The sequence below is a fragment of the Squalius cephalus genome (genome assembly GCF_949319135.1).
Source record: "Squalius cephalus genome assembly, chromosome: 25".
NCBI classification, from domain to species: domain Eukaryota; kingdom Metazoa; phylum Chordata; class Actinopteri; order Cypriniformes; family Leuciscidae; genus Squalius; species Squalius cephalus.
In genome coordinates this window covers 23,996,231-24,014,189 of record NC_137146.1, presented here as the reverse complement: position 1 = coordinate 24,014,189, position 17,959 = coordinate 23,996,231, and the positions used below count along the sequence as shown (strand labels likewise).

General features: G+C 37.4%; 2 protein-coding genes across 3 annotated transcripts in view; one reads left to right on the top strand and one right to left on the bottom strand.

Moving 5' to 3' along the window:
- LOC307153982 (macrophage mannose receptor 1-like) overlaps positions 1-17,959 on the top strand; it is an 86,528-nt gene that overhangs the window by 58,734 nt on the left and 9,835 nt on the right. The window lies entirely within an intron of this gene.
- Positions 322-17,627, bottom strand: pdss1 (prenyl (decaprenyl) diphosphate synthase, subunit 1). Of its 2 annotated transcripts, none has more exons than XM_079863879.1 (11): positions 17,400-17,627; positions 16,934-17,001; positions 15,492-15,618; positions 15,255-15,385; positions 15,029-15,170; positions 12,855-12,966; positions 12,665-12,774; positions 12,496-12,576; positions 8,657-8,770; positions 8,405-8,485; positions 322-790 (listed from the first exon to the last, which is right to left on the bottom strand). In XM_079863879.1, exons 1-11 carry the CDS (start codon positions 17,538-17,540, stop codon positions 650-652), a joined length of 1,248 nt encoding a protein of 415 aa, XP_079720005.1. In that variant the 5' UTR covers positions 17,541-17,627; the 3' UTR covers positions 322-649. The 2 variants fall into 2 exon arrangements, with proteins under 2 accessions (XP_079720005.1, XP_079720006.1); XM_079863880.1 differs by having other exon boundaries at positions 15,255-15,382.

Here is a 17,959-nt window from a genome sequence, read left to right as displayed (position 1 = left end):
TATACTTTTATCCAAGCAAGGATGCATTAAATTGATCAAAAGTGACAGCAGAGACTTTCACATTGTTATAAAATACTGTTTTCAACATTGATAACTATCAAAAATGTTTCTTGATCATCATATTAGAATGATTTCTGAAGGATCATGTGACACTGAAGACTGGAGTAATGATGCTGAAAATGCAGCTTTGTTCACAGGAATATAATAGAAGGATTAAATTTAATTTTTGATTGATCAAATAAATGCTGTCTTGAGTGTAAGAGAAAAAAAATGACGTAATGTTCTTTTTCATCAGAAAAAAAAAAAGAGTCAAACAGGCTGTTTACTTTAAAAAATACTTTCTTTAATTTAAGTAAATAGCCAGTGAACTTTAAGGCCTTGGTTGTTATTGAGCACTTACAGTGGAATCAAAGACGTTTGGCCTTTCGTAGTGTGGACGGATGTTTAAGAGAGCGTCTGTAACGGATACACACACACGTGACAGTAGCACATCTGTGCTACACCTGGAATTACAATGATCTCGCAGAGTTAGTCCTCCTGTACCAGTGAGACCCCTCTCACAGAGGTCGGCGGAGGTCAGGGCTCTGCGATTACAGTACGGTAAACCCTGCAGAGGTGGAGCTGCCGGAGTGTGAGTCTGTGTGCAGCTTCACTTGTCTCTGCGCAGCATCAGCTCGGTCAGTCGGATGAGAGCGTCTCGTTCGGTCGACGGCCTCAGGCGGCTGATCTGACGGATGGCCTCTTGACAGTAGTGTTGAGCGAGGTAGTTGGTCTGTTCCACGCCGTCACTCTGAGGACCAGAACACAGAACAAAAGCTGATGAGTGAGTGAGGAGGTTTACCAACCATAGAAACTTCTGCAGTGCTTCTGGAACTCTTCTAGTTGGATGAATCCCAAGAAACTTGACTGGTTCCGATTTTTTTAACTAGGAGTAACACTTACATATAAAATGACGGGATAAGTTATACATTAATTAATTCAAACAAATCTGGAAAAGAAATTCTTTTTTGTGTGTGTGTGTGTGTGTGTGTGTGTGTGTGTGTGTGTGTGTGTGTGTGTGTGTGTGTGTGTGTGTGTGTGTGTGTGTGTGTGTGTGTGTGTTTGTTTTAAAATAGTGTAAGAAACAAATAAATCAAAAAGTATTTCTAAATTGAAAAATAAATCGACATTTCAAAAGGTTTCATTCATATTTTAAAATGTTTTACTTTCTCCATATATTTCACCACAAATCAAACTGATTAAGAAAATGAAGCCTTATTTTAGGAAGATAAAAAAAAAGTCATTATGACATTACTTTCCTCATAGAACATTTCCACACCAAAACTTTCCAACTCAATATCATAATAATAATAAATAATCCCATTCTCATTAATGTAATGCAAAAAATATATATATATTATAGGTACTAAACCAATGCGCGTGAACTCGACAATCGATTACTATGGACTTTGACCGAAAACAGGATGTAAATACAGGTATGAGCGCTGGCTGAATAAATATCATTTTTATTCATATCTTTCACATCTACTGCAGTCAGATTCACCCGTGATCACTCTAAAGGAATCACTCACATGGCTGGGCACTTGTAATGACACATCAAGGATGTTAAGAGGCTAAAAGGTTTAAAACTTGCCCCATTGAAGTCAACAGGGTGCAAATTTTAAAAAGAGGATAACACGGTGTAGGCAACATCGATTTTTGTCGTTGTTCTCTGTACTGACAGCACTCCAAATTTACAAAAAAATGAGCTCAATGTTAAAATTGACCGGAGTTCTCCTTTAATTTGCATCATCGGTTTATTTCTTAATCAGCGTTGAGTTTCATAAACTCGGCGTTATGTTTGAAATCAGAATTGTATCTCTGTTTTTCAATCAATACATTATAACGGAAATAATAGTTTAAAAGCTGAAAAAAAAAGTTTTTTTTATATTATTATTTAATCATTTAAGAAACATCGTTATGTTTCACTCCTCTGTCTGCGCTTCAGAGAGCATCTCAAGCCACTAAACTTAGGCTATGGAAGGTTTTCAGTCAGGGAAACTGTTTCTCAAAGATGTGCAACGATTTATAGATTTATTTGGAACTATTTTCGTTGACGATATATAGAGCAAAATGTAAGTCATGTAATATTTACGACTCTTTACGATATTTACGATACGATATTTACACTCTTCCTCTTTTGATATGTTGGCTTAATGTTATAAATAGAGAAAAACAATGATAGCCAACAGGAACTTTTTTTGTGAATTATATTCTGTTTCAGAAATGGGCTTTTATTGTAAAATCTGTTGATTAAGTTTGGTTGAGTGGTCTGTGCTTAAATAATAAAATGTATGCCAGCTTCTTTTGCTCCTGTTTATGCACCAGCTGCAAATGCTAAAAATAAATATTAAACAGCGCTATTTTTTGTATCAACAACAATCATGAATTAAAAAAGCTAAGTCAGTATTTCTTTGTATTGCATGTTCACTTTTAATACAACGAAACAGCCTAGGTCTCCCATCCCTCACAAACTCGTGTGGTCGACTGTGACGTCATAATGATCGTGAGTATAAACAGTGCAGCGGCTTTATTCTTCTTGTAGCGAGTCGGCGATTGTGTGAGTATGCTTTTTACACAGGGTTTGGGGATCTGAATTTTAATCTTTTCTTTAATCTTTTAATTTCTTTTCTTTTCTTTAATCTAAACTGTGGAATGTTATTGTCTCGATTTGCTGTAGCTATATTTAGATAAATAAATAGGCATGGTAGGCTACACTGGTGATTTGTGTGGAAATGAGAGGATGATATGTAAATCAAAAATGATCAAATCAAATCAGTATATATAATTTGTGTTAATTTATATTTCATTGACATAACGATAGCAGATCTGATGACACTGAAGTGATACTGAAAGCTTATTGGCTTTAAGCTGATTCGTGTAATCAATCAAATTTGACTCGACAACCGGGCATAATAAAAAATTACTATATACATTTACATTATGTGCATCTGAGTTATGCACATTAGTAGGGAAACTGATAAAAAATAACAATTAACTTTTTTTAGCTTCATTGTTCATTTTAAATGCATTTTTAAGGAGGTCAAACACAAAAATCAGGCTACACACAGATGTCTGTAGAACTTTACATGACAAAAATTTCAGAATGCGGACGACATAAGTTTACGTTGGGCTTAGGACAACAAGCTTTCAGGTTCTTGTACTGTATGTTTACTCAAATCATCTCTTCCCTTTCTCTTTCTAGTGTTTCACAGATATAAGTTGTAAAAAGTATTGTTCACTTCTAGTTCATTTTCGAGTATGTCAACCATTCCCACCATTTCTGAGAGTGCAGAGCAGTCCTCATCTACTGAATTGTCAGATGAGCTCACTACGCCCCTTGCTGCGGGGCGCTGGTGGGTGATAATGGAAGTTTCAGACCCCATATCTGAGTATCCTGAGTATGAGGACCTCATCTCAGACCAGTGGTGGGAAACAGTGGAGGAAGGAGAAACATCATGCCCCACATCCCTGGTCTTCAGTGATGCATTTGAGAAGGCTCATTCCCAGCACTCCGGCTTCTCAGATGGGAAATATGAGGAGGGAGAACTGAAGACCACGAGGCAGTGGAAGCAGCAGAACTCTCCCAGTGCTAAAAAAGAGGACCTCACCTCATCCCTAGTCTTCAGGGATTCATCAGAGAAAGTTCAGCACTCAAGTTTCTCTGATGCAACAAGGGCCATGGACCAGAGGAGAAATTGGAGGCAGAAAAAGCCACAGATAGCATCTGTGCCTGCTGAGTCCCCAAAGGAAGCACCTGTGCCCATAGGGTCCCAAAAAAGAGGAAAACTCAGGATCCCTGAACATTTGACAAAACATCTGAAAAAGGCCGCTTTAGAAACACCCATCCAGTCTCTACCACCACCAGAGGCTTCCTCAAAGGTGCCAGACAAGATCTCTGAGAGGAGAGATCGTAAAAACCCTGAGCTGCTGAGGCAGAAGAATATCCAAAAGGGAGCACCTGTGCCCTGAAGCTTTTGTAAGTCCCTTATATCTCTTGTTTTTTTTTTACTTATTTTAAAAATGTATTCAAACAAGTAAACATTGTCTTTAACTATATGCTACTATGTGTTCTAGATCCTCAATTTAACATCCTTTTATATTTCAAAATGATAAAAAAAAGATACGCCTTTAGATGTAGTCTAAGAAGCCACCATTAAACCTGCCCAGCACTGAATGATTATATTTGTTCTCTCAACAGGACAACGCAGGTCTGTGTCAGGCACCTCCACAAAAACTGTGTGTGGAACTGAGGCGCTACAACCATCCGGCCCCTCAGATAACCACTTCAGAACCGAACCGGAACAGACTTCAGCCCAGGTCCCAGCCGACCCGGAAAAGAGCATTGGTAACTTAGACCCTCCTATCTCTCAATTTTACTAAGATTTGGAAACTAAATACTTTAATAATTTAATATGGGATGCGAATCATATCCTTTTCAATTCAGATGCCTCATATCGAAATGGTAGAAGCAATTTTTCTTTAGATTTTCTTTAAGAATCACTCATTAAATCTGGTCAGCATTACATGATTATGTCTGTTCCTTCAACAGGACAGTGCAGGAGTGGACGGGTCACCACCCCAAAAAAAGCAGTGGACGGAAATCAAAGTCAACAACCAACGGTCGGATCCAGGCAGCTTTGACCAAATTGACGATTTTTTAGCATATTTGCAAAATGTGTAATTTCAAATATTTAATTGTAATTGTACATGCCTTATATGAATGCATGTACACATGAATAAAGGTTTTCAAGCGGTAAGTACCTCATGCAATTAATAATTTGTCTTTCGATTAATTTGACTTGAATTCAATTCTACAATTACAATTCTATTCATTTATTTGTTTTATTTTTCAGGTAATATTTTTTTCATTCAAAACATTGTTAAATATAAATATTTTTCATTAAGAGCTCAACTAAGAAATATTTGTTTAGTAGAATGTTCAATTTCAAGGTTACACACAGGCCAGCGCACGGGCATTAAACACAAATCTCGACCAGTCACCAGACCGCTCTTCAAGTCTACGTTCCGTGGATCACTTTCCTGCACCGGAGAGAATCATCGGCATCGCGGATAAACTGAAGTAAGTGAAACAAACAATCATTTAAATGTGCTGCTGTATTAAGTAGCCTGTACATTTTATGCCAGACATGTTGCTCTGCTGCCTTTCTCTGGTAGATAAGTATGTACGTTAGTTTGAAAATGTTAACTTTGGTGTTAGCTCGCTTAGTTTACACTAGGTAAGTTAACGTTAATATGTCGACGTTAATCAATTCCTGACCAAATGCAAAAGGGAACATAAGTTTACCCGTGGCTTATTTTGATTTTGGTAATGGTAATTAACGTGAACATTTAATCATTGAACGTATCTCGAGTCAGCATCTTAAGAATAACGTTAAAACCGTAGAAGTTAACCTGATCAACAACTAACTTAAGTGAATGAGCTACATGTAAAGGGACTGGCCTACACGTGTGATTAATGGTAACGTTAGCTAACAGTTGTGACTGCCGACACACACAATGGTCATTTATTTATGGCTTGTATGTGTATTAGTATTGCTGCATTGGCGCCAATCGGTTGATGTTGTTTGGTTTTCAAAAAAGTGTAGTACTAGCCAGAGGACACTGGGGGGCGGTAAAACAAAAAAGCCGCGTTTTTTCGTGGCGTTAATAGGGTTGACACACTATTGAATCACATTGTAATGATTATAATATCAACTGATAACGTATATTGTGATAAAGATTGTTTACCCTCAGAGAAGGGTCTGTCAGAGAAGGAAGAGGCTGAAAAAAGTCTTCAGCAAGAAAGCATGGCAATCTACGTCATCAGAGAAGCACATGCTGTACCCACAAACATTGGCATCATACTTGAGGAACAAGAGGTTCTGAACGACTTGCTGTCTGTCGCAAATGCTGTTGCCATTCTCCTGGGCCTTCTTTATGCCTTCAGTCTGGAATATCCCAAGACATTTGAATATATCCAGAAAGTCATCATGGAGCTGGACTCAAAAGGCATGACCAACAAAGTCAAGAGGCTCTATGACCAGCTCTACAATAGAGCTTCATTCAGGGTTCCCACACATCCCAGTTTACTCCCGTAAATGATGTCATGTTTGAGTGGCTGGCTATGGTCCGGCGTTACGCAAAGCTACGCGCTGCAGCGTTCTGAAAGCTGCCAGTTTACACCAATGAGACGAAATGGGACGGTGTATAGCAACAACTCTGTACTTCCATTCCAATTCCTGACTTTTCAACAATGTTTTTTTTACAGTTGGATATAATTTGTAGCATCATAAAATACAATGACGACAGAGATAGTGAGATACTGACTTCAGCTGCATTTCTAGTAGTGATGAACTGAGAGATTGTCACATTTCCCTAATTCACTGCATTGTTCTCGGTTAAGGCTGTTGATTTCTACGGTCAATGTTTGCCAGCTCTTAGAAGTTGAAAATCTGACACTTGAGCACTGAAATTCTGGATGTGTGGAAGTAATGTATAATAAGTTAATAAATATCGATGTAATGAAAATGATTTGTATTTTTTTTATTAGATTTTGGACAAGATTAAATATTAAGTGTTCTTAATGGGATACATGTTCAATTAAATCCATATCTTTTTGTTTGTTTAAAAAAAATAATTTCTATTAACTTGTATTTTTAAAAATGAGAAATAATTGTATAATTAAATCTATATCTATTTGATTGGAGAAAACAAATAATGTCTAATACATATTTCTTAAATGAGATTTTTTTTTGTTGTTGTTGATTAAATCTATATATTTTTGTTTAGATCAAAAACAGAATTTAAATTAATTGACTTTCTTCAACAAGAAAAATATACTTTGTGCCAAGTTTTATAAAATAGTTTTCATAGACATAGAAAATATTGGTTAAGGCAAGTTATTTATTTTTCATTGGCTCAAGTTATAAAATATAGATGTAAACAATTACCCTATTTTTTTTTTTAATTGGATGAATGAAAAATTTCAGTGTATAATAATATATATATATATATATATATATATATATATATATATATATATATATATATATATATAAAATGTTATTCTGTGTCTTGAGAACTAGTATGACCAACTAGCAGTTAGTTAGGGGTAATCGAGTCTTACTTTTTGGTATCAAAATGATAAGACTAGTAAGACTTAAAGGGGACATATCATGCTAAATCCACTTTTTTAGCCCTTAAATGCATTTTGTTGTATATTTGGAGTGTTTAGAACAGAAAAGTTGAAATTATTCTCTTCAGGTGCTTCGTTGATATCTTTATATTCTGTTTTGGCCTTATTTTTCAACCTGTTCAGATTTTTCTGTTATCTATGACGTTTTGTGAACTATTACGTCACAGTATTTGCAGCGGAACTGCCAAATAAGGACATTGACTTCCAGGCCAACACTTCGAGCAATCCGCCATTTTTATTTCTCGCTGCAATTTTGTAGTCCAAGCTAAAAGATGCAGAAGTTACGAGAGGGTAAGTCAAAATGTTCGGTTGTTGGATGTAGTAACCCACACGCTTCATTACACCGTCTAATGTAGATGAACTGCTGCGCTTGTGACAGGGCGCATGTTAAACTGAAAGAACGAGCAGAGAGAGAGAGACTCGGTCGCGCGCGCGCACTCTCTCTCTTCGGAGCCAGGCGAAAGTGTAAACAAGACTTCACCGTTTCCAAACTAGACGCTGTCTTGCTCTCTCTCCCTCGCACATATTAATCAAAATAAATCGACACGGTGGTAAAAGGTCGGAAGACCAAAGTTTCATGTGTAAATACAGTAACACACCATTGCGATACATCCATATGAAGACGTTGTTCTGCAGGTTCGTCGTCTTCATTTTCATCTCGCTCCGGCTCCGACTCTGGCTCGAACATGTAAGGCTGGCTGGACAAGTCTTCCGTTGTTGACATTTTGTTAATAATGTGTGAATAAAACGTTTCTGTGCCGCTAGATAATCGTATCTCTACTATCAAACTACAAAAATGGCCGAACGGGGTGGAGTTGAACCGAGTGTCACCTCTGCATCCTGGAGAGGGGGCGGGGTATGAAGTGACTCAATTGTATTTAAAGAGACCGCACCAAAACGAGTTGCTCTCAGACGCACATCAGAAAAGGGGTAGAAAAGGGGCCTGTGGAGCTATAATAATGAGGAATTCAGACCCAAGCATTGCAGTTCCGCTTTATATAGACTACAAATGTATGATTTATATGTAAAAAGGAACGATTTAAAAGCATGATATGTCTCCTTTAAAAAGATAAGATCGCTTGTAAGACTAGTCTTAGTGTTTTATGAAACCAGCCCTTAGACATGTTTTCATGAGATTCACATGTATACAACACAAATCCTCCTCACCTTCAGGACATATTGCCAGGCTCGATCCACATCTCCATCAGAGCTGAAGCGCCTCATTATCATTGCATGCAGCTCAGGAAACTAAACAGAGAAAGAAGAGTGAAAGGTCTTTAGAAAATCCAAACTGTTTTACAATTAAGTTTATGGCTGTAATAAACCAAGTCAACCATTAGACCTGATTCCCCTTTCTGTACTTCAGGGACGTGACGTCATATTGTGAGAGCAGAGCACAGATGCATTCAGCTGTCGTACCTGTTGGCAAGCAAACAAAACGGGCCCGGTGGCCAGACCCAGTTTGAGATCGGCGGCTGACGGCTTCCCCAGGCGGTTTGCACAGGACGTGAAGTCCAGAATGTCATCCACAAGCTGAAAAAGACAATTAAGCTGTATTTTACTTTAAACATAATAATTCAAGATAAAACCAATGTGACCTGTAATGATAACAGCACAGATTTATTAAAATATGCAGCCACTACCTAAATGTTTGGCCCATATTTTTACTGCTTAAAGTTGCAGCGTAACATTTTTTTGTACTATTAACAGAACTGAAATCTATCTGACTAGCTGTCTGAGCGAGCGACGACAGGGTGAAGTGTTTGAGACTTATTCGCCTTTACTTCTAGTGTTGCTACTGAAAGAAATGACACACTGCAGCTTTAACTGGAAGAACCAGACAGTTTTTAGTCGAAACAGCAATTTTCAGCTTCTCGATTTTCAAATTCTGTCAATTTTATCATGAAATTCAAACAATAAATGTAATTTCGGCAATAGCTCAAGAGAGCATTTTTCTAAATGCATGCACTGCATTACATATTAAATACATTTTTACTTAACCTGTTGTCTTCATTCTTTTAATATGTTTAAATAAATCTGTCATGAAAAAAAAATTACAATCATTTAAATGTTTATATTTCACCAGCAAATTTGAGTAGAAACTAGGGCTGGGAGAAAAAAAGCGATTCACCTAGGTATCGCAATTTTAAAATCACTTTTTTTATTACAGAATCGATATTAATTCAAATTAAATTGCTTTATTTTTGTCCTTGCTTATAGACGAGGTTGACCGAAGTTAGCCACTTTCATTCCAACAGAGGATGAAATGTGTTGTTATCTTTGAGTGTTGAGTGACATAACATCCCTTTCAAGTGGAAAGAGACGCGAGACTGAAAGCACTGAAAGCCCTCGCGCTACTCATATACTGAGAGAGATAAGACAGTAGAGCTGCATGATTCATCTTTAAAAGCCTGTGATCTTGATTCAAACACCCACGCGATCTTTCAATTCGTCTGTCTATTAAACTCATATCGCAACATTCAAATCTGTGTTGGCGCTGCCGCTGACCCAGAGAGAGAAGTCATGAAACAGCAGTCTTTTCCTCATAGAATTATTATATATGCGATACAATAATCATAATCAATAATCAAAGTTCAAATCATCATAGAAGTACTGGGATAAAAGTTTAAAGTTCAAATATAAACACTGATGTCTATGATAGCGTTAAAATAACGCATTTATCGATTACATTGTTTCACAAGTGACTGTTAAAAAATGTATTTGTTATTGAATCATTTATTAAAGAGAATGTAGTACTGTATGATGATTCTGAAACAAGTCAGAAAGTTGTTTGAAACAAAGTTGAGAAAAATATGATGAATTGTTTTTGTAAATATGATTCGTCTTATACATCATGTACAGTCTGTATAAGTGAATGATTTAACTTTTCCCCATGGTCTAGTGTTAAAAAAATTAAATAATAATAATAATAATAAAAAACTTTTTTTTTTAAATCGCAATACATTTCGTATCGGCACCCAGGTATCGTGATAGTATCAAATCGGGAAATAGGTGTATCGTCCCAGCCCTAGTAGAAACAATTTATTTTATTTAAAATTTTATACAAAAAACGCTGTTTGTACAACGTTTATTATTAAACAAATATGATTAATTTTAAATTAAATAAAATCTTCGGTTTTCGGCTAAATGACCATTTCAATTTTGCCAAGTGCATCGTGAATTTTCAGTTTCAGCCCAGAATTTTCAGTTTCTGGTGCATCACTATCCAGAAGAAACTTCTGCTGCTGAAGTTTCTGTTATAATTCATAATTAACTTCAATTACTTCCTGCATTTGTAACTGCAACAAAAGAACCATTGTTAACTTGGAGATCACTGACCACTGCATTAGGCCGGTGACACACTGGCTGCGTGGCGTGAGCGTGGCGTTTCTGTTGCGTGTCAGCTGCGCGGCAGCTGCGTGGCGTTTTCTGTGTCTTTACACACCAGAACCGTGCCTGACGCGCTGCTGCTGCTGTTGGTGACATGGGGAGGCCGCCGACAGACCAGGCTCAGGCTCAGGCTTCACGTCAACAATTTCAACTTTTTTCACACACACCTTCCAAAATCCGAAAAATGGGTGTGGGCTGTCTGTTTATTTCAATAACATTTACAAATTTGTGTAGCTTTAAAGAGCTTATTTAGCCTATCTGATGTTGGACCATCACTCAGAATACACTACGTTGTTATTGTAGTGTGTCATGTTTTTTTCATGTAATCACATTGTTAAGAGCATAAGAAACAAATGGGGAAAAAATTTATATTTTATTCATATGTTATGCTATGACCTCTGTATTGGACACCATGACCCGAATGTTTAAAAAATAAAATGACATGAAATTATATGTATAGGCAAAAATAATGGGATATATAAAGCCTACTGATAAAGGACACCGTCAACAGTATTGACGGCAAAATAGACTATGTTTGACAGGTGCAATATTTGAAAATCAATTATTTTTTTTTATTTTTTTTATTACATTTATATCTGAATTTATGTCAACCTATAGACTTTCAAACATCAAAATGTCATTAATTAATATGTATTTGTGTACAAAATGACATATAAACATATTTTCCTATTCTATTTTGCCTGGAAACGCTTCCAACACGCTTGCGTGTCACGTGAAAAATAGGCGTCGGTTCTATTTCTAGCATGCACGCGTTTTCCGCGCGTCGCCTGAGACGCGTGTCTCACGCAGGCAGTGTGCAAGCTCTAACCTGTTAACATGGGAGCCGAATTAAAAATGGACACGCCACGCAGCTGAGACGCTTACATTTTTGCTTGCATCCAGTGTGTCACCGGCCTTACAACTAACATGCAAACAATAGCCGCTTTCCGACCAAGTAGTTCTAGGAACTTAGTTCTAGGAACTGCACACTTCTAAACAGTTCTAAGAACTACTCTCCCCCAAACTCGGTTTTGCTGTTTGCGTTCACACTGGCCAAGTGGCCATAGGAACTGGTAGGAGGGGTAAGGGAGTGACGCAAGCACGGTGACTTTTATTTTGACGGCGTGACGGACCTTTATTTTGGCGGCGCTGAGAACGCTAGAGCAAACAATGCTCGCATTCTCTGTGTTTATTAGTTAGCAATCTGTCTAACAGTACTGTTTAATATCTTATTAGATAGAACTGTTATAGAAAGTAGACAGTATATGAAAAAAGGTTATTAGCCTAGCTATGCCGTGTGGTTGATGTCCAGTGTTGCTAGCTGGGCAGATAAATCATGTTTGGCTTGGTCCCCTCAAAGTTGCGTTGGATTTTCTCTTCAGCTTAAATGTTTAGAGACCCATCTATCACTGTTTTCCATGTTTGTATAGTTAGTTTCTGGAGTAAATATATAGGCTATAATCTGTGTTTACATTCTAGCTGTTTTAAAAATGGCAGGTGCTGGTGTTCCGCGTGCGCTCGGTCAATCAGCGTACACTAACGTCACGGGTAGTTCCTATAGTGCTGGTTTAGACCCTACTCCGAAGTAGGACCTAAATTAGTTCCTACAAATGGAGTTCCTAGAACTAAAATCGTTCCTAGTTCCTGCGGTGCGAACACGCCGACATCCGGGTACTATAGCCAATAGTTCTAGGAACTGTGAAAAGGTTCCTCCCGTCGGAAAGCGGCTAATGACAGACTCTATTTACACTGTGTAAATTAAATGCTTTATAAAATTAAATGCTATTATAGCAAGTGTAAATAGTGATAGACTAGATGCTATTTAAACCAAGTGAAAATAGCATTTCACAAATAAATTAAAAAATTACCTGGAATGCAATGCCAACGTTTCGTCCATATTGATAGGCTATCTCATGCACCTCAGGATCAGAATTCACCAAAATTGACACCTAAAATTCAAAAGAAATAATGCTGGTGTTCAACTTCTCTTTCAGCTCTGAACTTCATCTTATTATTGTTAAAAGGGAACGTACATACTGCCTTACAACTGTTTGCAATGAGACTTGCAGTCTTCTTGAAGGTTTTCTCGAGGTAGTGCTTGAATCTCTCGTTTTCATTCTCTTTAGACCCTAGCTGCATGAATTCACCTGGAATTTATCAGTGAAAAACATAAATAACAGGTCCACTGTATAAAACAAGTCTCGTGCATAAATCTGTGGAGACTCACCTCGTACAAGGTCTTCTATGACTTGTGACAGCACAGAAACTACTGTATTGTTCCCGATACGCGCTAACGCCATGGAGGCTGCAGACAGAATGAAATCTCCAGCCAGGATAGCCTAACAATTACAGAGACAAATATATTTATATTTAATAACAACATTATTCAATTCTCTATAGAAGCTTGTTTCTGCCAAGAAAGGTAAGTGCAACTTTTTTGACTTCTCTCTCAACTGCGAGTTTATATTTCACAATTATGAGGGGGAAAAAGCCAACTGTGAGATATAAACACAACTGCAAGAAAAAAGTCAGAATTGTGTATTCATATCTCGCAGTGCTGGCTTTTCTAGAAATGTAGAGATCTAAACTTGCAATTGCAAAAAATAAAGTCAGAATGCCTCTCAGAATTGCAACTTTATTTCTAAGAATTGTGAGAAACTCACAATTGCGAGTTATAAAGTCCGACTTGCGAGAAAAAAAGTCAGAACTGTGAGATATGAACTCACAATTGCAAGAAGGAAAGTCAGAATCGTCGCAATTATGTTTAGTTTCTATTGCCTGGCGGAAACAAGCTTGCATATTCTCAACTGATTTTTTCAGATTTCAAATTAGACATCAACACAGAACCAAAATGTGTGACCAACAGTTGAAAACCACCAATCTGAAATGTAAGATTAACTCGCAATTGCGAGTTATATAATGTCCGAATAGCAAGATATAGGCCCGGTTTCACAGACAGGGCTTAGATTAAACCAGGATTAGGCCTTAGTTCAATTAAGACATTTAAAGGGTTACTTCAGGATTTAGCATTAAGCTTTGTATTAGTAGAAAACCTGTAGTATTTTCGAATTGCCATGCTTTCCATCCTCATATCCCCCTGAGACAAGAGATTTATGTATTTTTTGTCTGGAAAAAATCCTCCGATGACGCAAATATCGTCATTTTGCGTCATCGGAGGATTTTCTGGACAGAGGCTAAAGACTACAGCCAGTAGATGGCGTTGTTCCGCATGTTTTCAGCTCGCCCATACAGGGTGGGATCTCACTCACAGAATGTACACAGTGTCAGCCGTCTTTCTTTGGAAGCTAAGCTAGCAGGCTCTTGTTCTGTGGAGAAAGCTGAATAGTAGGAGAAAGCTGAGTAAGTAACCATCCTCCTTTCCCCGGACTTGTCCGGCGGGCGAGATCGTTCAAAATGTACGGGATTCAGCTTTTGCTTTCTGCGGTCGCCATTCATTGTTTACATGCACACCTTTCAATCTAACTGAATTCATTCCGATTGGTGAATTTGAATGTAGTGTTTACATGAACGCTAAACCAGTGATCGGTTGATGTGCGTTTTACCATTGTCAAGAAAAATTCCCGCTCCTCCGTGAGAGATGCGAGACCCGGCGCGTCTCAGTAATCATGCCACCGGCCTCGCGCTGTTCTCCCGCGGCCGTCAGCCTCGTCCTGCTCGCCACTGTAAACATGATGAATGAATGGCGACTGTAGAACGCAAAAGCCGAATCCCGGACATTTTGGACGATCTCTAATCCCTCGCAAACTCATCACGTAGGCTAGCTATTGTTGTTGCTAGCCTACGCACTCTTACCGGTAGGCGTGGCCTCCTAAGGCAGCGAAGCAAGTGCATTCTGGGAGTTGTTGTCTTTCATCCACATAAGCCAAAAATACATTTTCTGGCTTTTCTCAGTCTAGAAAGCTCCAAATTCAAAAATTTCTTCACATTTCTTCTACTTAAATGACCTATTTTAAATACACATTCATCTTCCCAGAGGTGAAGTATCCCTTTAAGTAGCTTTTATAAACGTGCCTGAGAAAAAACATGACTGGTGTGCATCTCGAGACAAAATCATGGAACTGACATTTTAGAAGATATGTCAGTGCATGTAGCTCTCAGTTAAAACAGCTCAAACAAGCATTTTAGTCTGGGACTAGACTTACACCGTGTTTGTGAAAACAGGGGTTAAACTTTCGATTTTGAAGAAAAAAAATTTAACTTTCACAAATATGTTTTTTTTATTTTTTATTATTATTATTAATAATGCCTGGTAGAAACAAGCTTCCATAGTTCCCAACTGATTGTCCTTCCGATTTCAAATTAGACATCAACAAAGTACCAAAATGTGTGATAAACAGCAGAAAACCACCGATGTGTTTTATAATCAGACGAGTTACTCACTTTTTTCTCTCCCCACAATTTATTAATGGTGTTTTTCCCACGCCTTGTGTCCGAGTCATCGATGACGTCATCGTGCACCAGGCTGGCAGTGTGGATCATCTCAGAGATCATAGCGATGGAGCGCTGCGCCGGAAGCAGAACCCTGAGGACATCAGATGTGCCTTATTAACACTGACTGATGCATCACACACACACACACACACACAGCACTGAAGTGCTTTCTCACCCCTCTTTATTGCTGTGGACGTTACAAGCTCGAGCCATCAAGATCACAATCATTGGTCGAAAGGCTTTTCCCTTTCCATCAAAGTAGTAATCACAGAGTGCTTTGAGCTCGGCTTTAGACACCAGCAGCTGCTGAACAGACATTACAGAAGGTCAGTTTGAGTATAGAACAGCATAAAACATCCCAGAGAAATTATGAAGTACTGCTATGTAGTACTATGCAGTTTTCTTGCTGTACCTTTTTTATGTCTTCGTATAAATCTTGCAAGTCCTTTTGTGCGAGTGAGAAAGGATCTTTTAACTTTGCATCACTGTGTATGCTGCAACACACCCGTGGTGTTGAGTACAGACATCTATACCTGTGCCTGAGACACAAACATGGAAAAAAGATTCAATAAACACAATTAAAAAACATGTTTCTAGTTATTAAAAAAAAAAAAAAAAAAGCAATGTGCATGTATGAATGAATCTATAAATAAGGGAGGGCAGGGCTAGTTGACAAACTGACACTTAGGTTTGGTTTATTTTTGAAAGTCAGTATTTTAATGTATTTAAAATGTACAATTAAAATGATGTAATGTACTTGAAATTACATATTATACATATGTATTATATGTAAATTATGTATGTACTTAAAATGTAGTCTGTTTAACGTCTTTGCAACTTTGAAAGGGGTAGTATAAATACATTTTACCTAATCACCCATTTAGGGCAATGATTAATCGCGAATAATCGCATCCAAGATAAAAGTTTGTTACATAATACATGTGTGTGTGCTCACGTGCTGTAATTATTTTGTGTATATAAATACACACACATGCATGTATATATTTAAGAAAAAATCATTATATATATATAATATAAATTATGTATAAATATATACACAGTATATACATGCAAATATTTCTTAAATATATACAAGCATATGTGTGTATTTATATATACAAAATAATTACACACAGCACACACACATATATTATTTAACAAACTTTTATCTAGGATGCGACTAATCGTTGCCCAGCACATAATTTATATGTAATGTCTATACCCATTTACACAACTGCAATTTTTTGGGGGCGAATATATATATATGTGGAGAGAGAGAATTTATATAATAATATGAAGTTATTTTATGTACATCACAATAACCTTTTTCTATTTGAATATATTTTAAATGTAAATAATATAAATGACTATATTTAAGTAGAATGTCATTCATTTAATTACTCCAGTCTTGTGTGTCACGATCCTTCAGAAAATCATTAATATGCTGATTTGCTGCTCAAGAAATATTTTGAATTACTATCAATATTGAAATGTTGTGCTGCTTAATTTTTGTTTTAAACAAATCTTTTATAAAAATTTAAATGTCTTTACTGTTACTAAAACTATTGATGTATTTAAAGAGAAAAATATATATCCTGCTACCCTCAAACTTCTGAACAGCAACTAAATAGTTTTGTTTTAATAATTGCATTTAAAAAAAAAAGCACAAATATTTTGGCTAACTGAAACTGTCATAAGTAATACTCATAACATTATGCAACTAGACTTTGACCCTAATAGTTTTTTTGTTATAGTCCATGTTACACCTTCCCTGTGTGACAACTAGCCCCAGTGTAACTATACACATTTGTACTAACTAGTAGTGCACATTTATTATCCATGACATTGACATACCTTGCTAGGATCATTGGTTTGTTAAAATTATGTACAGAATTATGTACAGGGCCCTGCCGGAATAAAACCTGAAAAACATAAAAACCATATCATATAAAGCTGAAAGTTGTGCAACAGCCATCAAAACACAAACTGTGCTCAGGATATAGTGTCTTAACATTTGCCAACACAACTTACACAAGTTCACAAAACTTCCTGTGCAACAATCTTGTGTACCAGTGACATTGAATGGCATGCAACACTGAGCAGTGAGTCTCTAATGCACGAGTTCATGACCTTTAACACAGAGTTCAGGCAGGAGTTCTGCACACACCTGCAATCATCTGATCTAAGACCCTTTATTACAGCGCCAGACATTCGCACTCATCCTCATCTCAAACCTGATGTGATCATGTAAGGCAGTGATCTGTCATTCATCGGCTCACACCGGTGACCTTCATCATCATCATCAGCGTGATCGCGTTACCTGTGTCAAAGCGGAGGAAGACGCGGTTCTTCTGCCAGCTGAAGCCGTGTGTGTGAAAGCTCTTCTGCTGATCCCACAACACCAGTCCAGTACAGCAGCTCCAGCACTGCTCCTCCAGCACAGGCTCCACGGCACCGCCATGATGCCCCGACCAACAGCGGCACATGCCCAGTGACGACACGTTACGGAACCGCAGCATGAACCGGAAGATAATATTGTCACGTGATGTGATGCAGAAGAGGAAGAGGAGGGTCGTTTTAGAAATAGTATAAACGGGAAGAATAGGCTGTAAATTAAAATGGGCGTGCATGGTGGCCCATAACTTGTCCTTAATTGGTTAGGTGCGATAGTTCGCAATAATAATTATCTTATTGTAAACAATAACAATAAAAACTTTATATAGTATAAAAAATATTATACTATATCATTGGCTAAAAATATATATACATCAATAAAAAGTAGTAGATTCTTTCTTCTTTCTGAACCAGCAGACATCTCTCACAGCTAAAAACAGAAACCACCTCCAAAGTCCATTATCTGTTCATTGAACAGCAGTCCAG

Coding starts and splice junctions, on each gene's coding strand:
- pdss1 (XM_079863879.1), bottom strand. CDS start 17,540: ATGGCGGTGCCGTGGAGCCTGTGCTGGAGGAGCAGTGCTGGAGCTGCT. Junction 17,002..17,399: donor CTTCCTCCGCTTTGACACAG/GTAACGCGATCA, acceptor TATGTTTTTCAG/GTTTTATTCCGGCAGGGCCC. Junction 12,775..12,854: donor CATAGAAGACCTTGTACGAG/GTGAGTCTCCAC, acceptor GATAAATTCCAG/GTGAATTCATGCAGCTAGGG.